We start from the raw sequence: 7,500 nt of genomic DNA on the forward strand, positions 1-7,500 counted from the left end.
TTCAGCAATGCCAAATAATAACATATTTTTCAGTTATTCAAATGTTTATACACGCCGTACTTCAGGTTTTGTTATTGTTGTTTGTTTGTTGTTTGTTGTTGTTTTGATACATCAGTGGTTAGTGATTCAAGTGCTGAGAAAAAAGAGTGAGAGAGAAGTTTGAATGCAAATAAACAATAATTATCACAAATTAAAAAAGCTATGCGGGGGGTAGGGTGACTGGGCAAGAGCGAATAATTATGGCGGAGAGTCTAAGAATTTGATTTGTGAAAATACCGTACATGAAAGTTTAGACATTTGGGCTGCAGGTCTTTGACATGCGTCATTAGGGAGAGAAAGAACGGTAACTACCAGCGTTGTCTGTACAGAGTGACACGTCCTGACTTGCATAATTATCTTCTTCGGTCGTGGGCTGCAACTTCTGCGTTCACTCATGTACACAAGTGGGCTTGTACGTGTATGACCGTTTTTACCCCGCCATGTAGGCAGCCATACTCCGTTTTCGGAGGTGTGCATGCTGGATATGTTCTTGTTTCCATATCACACCGAACGCTGATATGTATCATAGGATTTTTAATGTGCGTATTTAGTCTTCTGCTTGCGTATACACACGAAGGGGGTTCAGGAAATAAGCAGGTCTGCACATATGTTGACCTGGGAGATGGGAAAATCTCCACCCTTTACCCACCAGGCGCCGTTACCGAGAGTAGAACCCGAGACCCTCAGATTGAAAGTCCAACGCTTTAACCACTCGGCTATTCCGTTCATTTCTGGTTCACTTGAGCTTTGGTCCATTTGTTCGATCACGATGTTATTTTTCTTCGCTTTACCCACACCCCCACCACCACCTACACCCCGCACCTCCACGACCCAAAGCTATGAGCTATTCATCATTAACGATAATACCAATGATGGTTGAATACTTCTGTAGTTCGCACCTCCAAAATTAATCAGAGCTGCACGTGCTGTCCATACCGGCTAAAAAGATCATGTCATAAACGAAACAAAATACGACATGCACAAACGTATAAATCTGACGCACCCACCTGCCACACTCTCAACAAACACACATGCACGCGCAGGCACGCACAAACGCGCACTGTGCACACGCTCACACCGGAGACATGCATACTGACGCGCGCCGGCGCACATACACATACTGACGCGGCCGCTTGCGCACACATGCACACACACACACACACGCACATACACACACACACGCTCACACACACACGCACACGCACACACACACGCCGAGTCAGAAGCACCTGCGATCACACTCAAACGACAGCAATGCACTAGGGTTCTGAATAGACCCAAGGACGAATTAAACCGTGATGCATATTGAAACTGGAAGCAGTATCGATCAGTACCTGCTACACTTTTTTAAAACTTTTTTTTTTTTTTACCCCTTCTTAAAGATATATGTACAGGTGTTGCATACGTTGATTATTTCATTTTCCTCTCCCCCCCCCCCCCCCCCTCCGGAAAAGAACGTGATCTTGAGGCTGTTGGTGTGTAATTGACCTCGCCACCTGCTTTAGTCAGCCGCAGTTCGATGTCTTAAATCTTACTGTTTCTGTCTGTCTGTCGAATCGCTCCACTGTAGCCCCCTTAATTGACTCCTTCAGTAATAAGGCCAATGGCCTTAGTTAAACTTGTGTCGCTGTCAGTGTGTCAGTATCTATCTGTCTGTCTGTCTGCTCCTCTCTCTCTGTCTGTCTGCCTGTCTGTCTGTCTCTCCCTTCCCCTCTCTTTCGCTATCTCAATCTTTCTCCATCACTCTCCCTTTCTCTCCCTTTTCTCTCCCTCTCCAACTGCCACTCCTCTCTCTGTCTCTCTCTGTCTCTGTCTGTCTGTCTGTTTCTCCATCTGGCCTTTCATCCTCCACCATCCTTTCTCCCTTTAAATAATTATTTATAATTATTTTCTACTACGCATGCACGATAAGAGAGAGGGGGGGGGGAGAGGGGGCAGGTAGAGAGGGAGAAAGAGAGAGAAAAACAGACAGACAGATTGACGTCCATACCTATGCTTCACGACAGTGATTGGTAATGTCTCAATGTGTGTGTGTGTGCGCGTGCGTATGTGTGTGTGCGTGCGTATGTGTGTGTGCGTGCGTACGTGCCTGTGTGTGTGTGTGTGTGTGTGCGTGCGTGCGTGCGTGTGTTGCAGGCATCTTCGCGTACCTGAACTTCCTGGTGCCGGCCAAGAGGAAGGAGATTCTGGAGATCCTCATCAATGGGCTGAAGCGGATGGAATACAGGGGATATGACTCTGCAGGTCAGTATCTCACCTTAGTGCCTTTAGTCGGAAAGGTTATCTCATGGCGGGGTTCTTTTTCTTTTCAATTCTTTAATATTGTTTCCTTCTTTCTTTCTTTCTTTTTTTTTTTAACTTTTTGTTTTCTTATCTTTAGTAAGAAAAAAAGAGTCTGCATACAATAAAGGTACCATAATAAAAATTTAAAATTAAAAAAAACACGATAAAATTAGATTAAAAAAAACAACAACAACAACTGCACTCTGTGCCTAATATCAGCTTAGGTGTATTCTTTTTTTTTTCTTTTCTTTAGTAAAAAAAAAAAAAAAAAAAAAAAGGAAATGAATAGGTTGATGTACCATCTAACAGAAACAACAACTGCACTCTGTACTAAACATCAGCAAACGGTCATTCACGTAAAATGTTACATGTGTGTGTGTGTGTGTGTGTGTGTGTGTGTGTTGATAAAAACGGAATATATTAAGTAGTATGATGGCATCATAGATAGATTTTATATCCTTGATCACAAGGTCTGTTGTGGATGTGTTTTTGCCTTGACTTTGAAAAAGGTGTAGGGAAAAACAACAACAACAACAACAACAACAGCAACAAATTAAAACGATAACAGATATGTTTGGAGTTCTCCTGTTCAACAGCTTATCAGTTGTTCACGGTAATAAAAATTTTATCCGGCGACGGTGCGTGGCATATCATATTTGCATCCATGTCTGCAGTGTGTGCGTGTGTGTACGTGCGCGCGTGTCTGTGTGTTCTTGTGTGCCACGTTGGCTCACTGTCAATGTTTTTTTTTTTTATGGTTATGCAGATACCTTTGCTGTGCTGTCAGCGTCTCCATTTCTAGCTGATTAATCACCCTGGACTTTCATCATATATATATGTAATGTATGCATGTGTGTGTGTGTGCCTCTGCGTGTGTGTTTGGGTGTATGTTTTATGTGTGTGTGTGTATGTGTGTGCCTCTGTGTGTGTATGTTTGGGTGTATGTTTTATGTGTGTGTGTGCCTCTGTGTGCGTGTGTGTGTGTTTGTCTGTGAGTGTGTATGTGTGTGTGTGTGTGTGTGTTTGTGAGTGTGTATATGTGTGCGTGTTGGTGTGTGTGTGTTTGTCTGTGAGTGTGTGTGTGTGTGTGTGTGTGTGTGTGTGTGTGTGTGTGTGTGCACAGGCATTGCCATCGAGGGTGCGACGAAGGGCAGCCAGCCCCAGATCATCAAACAGACCGGCAAGGTCGCCAGGCTGGAGGAGGAGATTGGAGGTAACAGCCCGCCCCACACCGCACCGCAACACCCCACACCACACCACACCGCCCCACACCGCACCGCAACACCCCACACCACACCACACCGCCCCACACCGCACCGCAACACCCCACACCACACCACAACGCCCCACACCGTCCCGCACCGCCCCCCACCCCCACCCCGTCCACACACACACATGTACATTTATGCCTTTTATTTTCATATGCAATTGTGTGTGTGTGTGTGTGTGTGTGTGTGTGTGTGTGCCTTTACTTCGTCGTTCTTCGTTTTGTTTTGTTTTGTTGTTTTTGTTTGTTTGTTGTTGTTTTTTTGTTTTTTTTTGTTTTTTTTGTTGTTGTTTTTTTTTTTTTTTTTTGGGGGGGGGGTATTTTTCCTTGGGGGGGGGGGGGGGGGGTCCCCTGAGGGCTGGATGTTACAACTCAGGTATGCTTGCTTACTCCACTACCCTCGTGAAATAAAGATTCGTTTAGTTCACACACACACACACAAACACACACACACACACACACACAGGAGATGTTATTTTCCCTGGTGATCACTCCGTGAATTGCAAGACTTAGATCGATGTCAAATAAATCTTGGTGTGTTTGCTCGATGTTAGATAAATTTTGGTGTTGCAGTTTTGTAGCAGTATCGTGATAAAAAAATAGAAAAAAGGGGGGGGGGCGGGGACTGAGAAGAAATAATAATAAGAAATAAGATAAGGAAGATTTCACTAGGCGTGCTAAAAAAAAAAAAAGAAAAAAAAAAAGAAACTGTTGTAATTTAGTCTATTATGTTGACACACTGAAAACAAGTACATTGAAACTGACCGAAGGCGGTGGTACAATTGCGTCATACACACACACGCTTTAAAAAACAAAAAAAAAAAACAAAAAAAAAACCGGCGTCGCTGTTTTGTGTTGAAAATATCAGGCGGATCTATCTATTCACGGTGGTGCGTTTGTACCACGGTGTTCACGTGCGAATGGAAACTGCCCGTATCCTGTTCAGCTAAAAAAAAATGAAATAAAATATTTTGAAGAAAATTGCAGGGATTGTGTATCATTGCGCCCACAGTCGGTCTGTGACTGCGACCACATGATTCAAGTTGCTGAATAAACCTTTTTATTTGAACTGTAGCTTATTTGTCTTTGCATGCTTGGGAAACTTGGAAATAAATATTGCCGTTGAAGTCAGATCAACAGGGTTTGTGTGTGTCTGCACCGTACGTATGACCAGTCAGTTTTCAGTTTCAGTTTTCGGTTTCAGTTTGAAAGAGGGTGTTGTCAAAGAGGGCGAAACGATGCATAAACACTACACAGTATCTGCGAAAAAAAACAGTATCAGTATCAGTATCAGTGGCTCAAGGAGGGGTCACTGCGTTCGGTCAAATCCATATACGCTACACCACATCTGCCAAGCAGATGCCTGACGAGCAGCGTAACCCAACGCGCTTAGTGTGGCGTTGAGAAAAAAGAGAGAAAAAAACAACAACAAAAAACAAATAAAATGAATAAATAAATATTAGATAAATACATAAAAGATACTACTACTACTACTAATAATAATAATATTTATAAGGCGCAAAATCTTGATGAAGTCAACTATAAGCGCACACGCGCGCGCGCGCGCGCGCGCGCACACACACACACACACACACACACACACACTAAAAAGACAACAATGATGATAAATAAGCAAATAATTGTAAAATATGCAGCAAATAACAAACAAACAAACGAAAACAAAACAAAAAACCGCAAATGCCTGACCTGCTCATTAACCCAACGTCTTGTTCTAGGTAAACACAAATCAATTCGACAAAAAAATGAACAAAAATAAAGAAATATATTGAAATATAATCAGCTGAAAGATGTGTTGGGGACACAATCACTGCGACTGGTCAGGCTCGATAAAATAAAATAAAAATTAATTTTTGATAAACCTTTTGGTATTGTTGTATTCAGCAAACTGAATATCATAATATATTAATATGCCTGTGTACTTGTCAGTCCGGGAAGATGTCGAAATAACAAGGTAGATGTTGGGATATTATAACAACATCCGTCATAGTAAAGAATAGTGGGCGTTGTAACTTGTGTACGTGCTGAACAACGTAGTTATGATGTGCATTGAAAACGAATGTACCCCCCCCCTACCCCGCCCCCGCCCCCCCACCAACCTCCCTCACCATGTCCCCGGCCCCAAACCTCATTTCTCTTCCCACCACACCCATACCCCTTCTAACGCAAACAGATCGATAGACAGACACGAAAGATAGACAGGCGTAGACACATAGAGGGTCTCCCCCCCCCCCCCCCCCCCCCCCCCCCCCCCCCAGTTTTTTTTTTTATTTTTTTTTTTTTCAAATGTTCAAAACAAGATAACACAGACCACGCACACATACGAGCATAAATCAAATCAAACCGGAATGCTGCTTCATTTCAGGAATGAGATAGGAAATTGTACAATATAGAATAGAATAGAATAGAATATGTCCTTATTACCACGTGTACCGGTGTTCACAAGGAATACTGGAGGTAGGTGGGGTGGGTGTGAGCGGGGTGGGTGGGTGGGGGGGGGGGGGTAAATATAAATCGAAAACCATATAAACACAGCTGCCGATGAATTTTGGACACATACATGTGCACATTAATATATGAAATTACACACGCACACATACACACTCGTGAAATATATGCTTTTTTTTTTCTCCATCCAGCCCCGGTATTATGATTTTGTTTTAACAAACGAATCTCAAGCAAACCTTTCGCAAACCAAAGCACTCCCAGATGGGAGATAAGATAAGATAAGATAAGAATAACTTTATTATCTCCAACTGGAGAAATTTGGTCAGGTGCATTATCACAACATAGACAGTAAACAACATGGGGACCATAACTGTAAAAGCCAACAACAGCCCCAACAAATATTACGAAGATACAAATGTAAAAAAAATATCACATACATCGTTTCATACATACATCCACACACTGCAGGTAATAACTAGTATTCTTAATGTAAAAACAGAAAGAATTAAGAAACATTATTTGAATATAATTATAAACATAGCCTACTATACTGCACATTGATGATAATAGACAGATAAGATAAGAATAAAGATGAATTGCGGAAAACCACAACCAGATAATCAGCACACACCCGCACCGCACCCCCCCCACCCCACCCCCACCCCCACCCCACACACGCGGATAACTTGATTAAACAAGAGTAATAAACACATGTTCTCAAATAAAAGCATTTCACATATTCGCTTTTAAAAACATTGCAATTACATTGCAAGTTGTGAATGTGATGTTAACCGTTTGACTGCTGCTGACACGGGTGTTCATCAGTGAAGGGCTTTTGTTGCCTGAGATAAGATTGAGGTTTACAGGTCAGGATGACAGCCGTAACAGCTTCTTTATTTTAGACTTCTTCCTCTTTGGGATCGCTTTACTTTTGTTCAGCTATAAAATCAGTCACACAGCTTCAGCACACAAGACGTAGTTCTTGCTCTAGTCAAATTCGTAACACACTTGTTTCATCTCACCGGGGTTCAGCAGTCAAGGAGGGGGGGGTGGCAGAGTGGTTAAGACGCTCAGCTGCCGATACAGACAGTCCGTGAGGGTGTGGGTTCGAATTCCTCTCTCGCCCTCCCTCCCTCCCAAGTTTGACTGGAAATTCAAACTGAGCGTCTAGCCATTCGGATTGAGACGATAAACCGAGGTCACCATGTGCATCAGGCACTTGGCGCACTAATAAAGAACCCATGGCAACGAGGGTGTCGTCCTCTTGCAACATTATGTGAAAAGAAATCCACTCTGATAGGTACACAATATATAAGCATGCACTCAAGTCCTGACAAGTGCGTTGGGTTACACTACTGGTCAGGCATCTGCCTAGCAGATGTGGTGTAGCGTATATGGAGTTGTCCGAACGCAGTGATGCCTCCTTGAGAAACAGAACCTGAAAC

General features: G+C 42.9%; 1 protein-coding gene across 4 annotated transcripts in view; it reads left to right on the forward strand.

Moving 5' to 3' along the window:
* Positions 1-7,500, forward strand: part of LOC143280207 (glutamine--fructose-6-phosphate aminotransferase [isomerizing] 2-like) — a 98,143-nt gene that overhangs the window by 25,510 nt on the left and 65,133 nt on the right. For all 4 annotated transcript variants that reach the window (XM_076584844.1, XM_076584850.1, XM_076584834.1 and 1 more), the window contains exons 2-3: positions 2,176-2,283; positions 3,446-3,535. In XM_076584844.1, the coding sequence (XP_076440959.1) occupies positions 2,176-2,283; positions 3,446-3,535 (198 nt within the window). The remainder of the gene's footprint in view (positions 1-2,175; positions 2,284-3,445; positions 3,536-7,500) is intronic.

This window comes from Babylonia areolata, chromosome 1 (genome assembly GCF_041734735.1).
Source record: "Babylonia areolata isolate BAREFJ2019XMU chromosome 1, ASM4173473v1, whole genome shotgun sequence".
In the NCBI taxonomy this organism is placed as follows: Eukaryota; Metazoa; Mollusca; class Gastropoda; order Neogastropoda; family Buccinidae; genus Babylonia; species Babylonia areolata.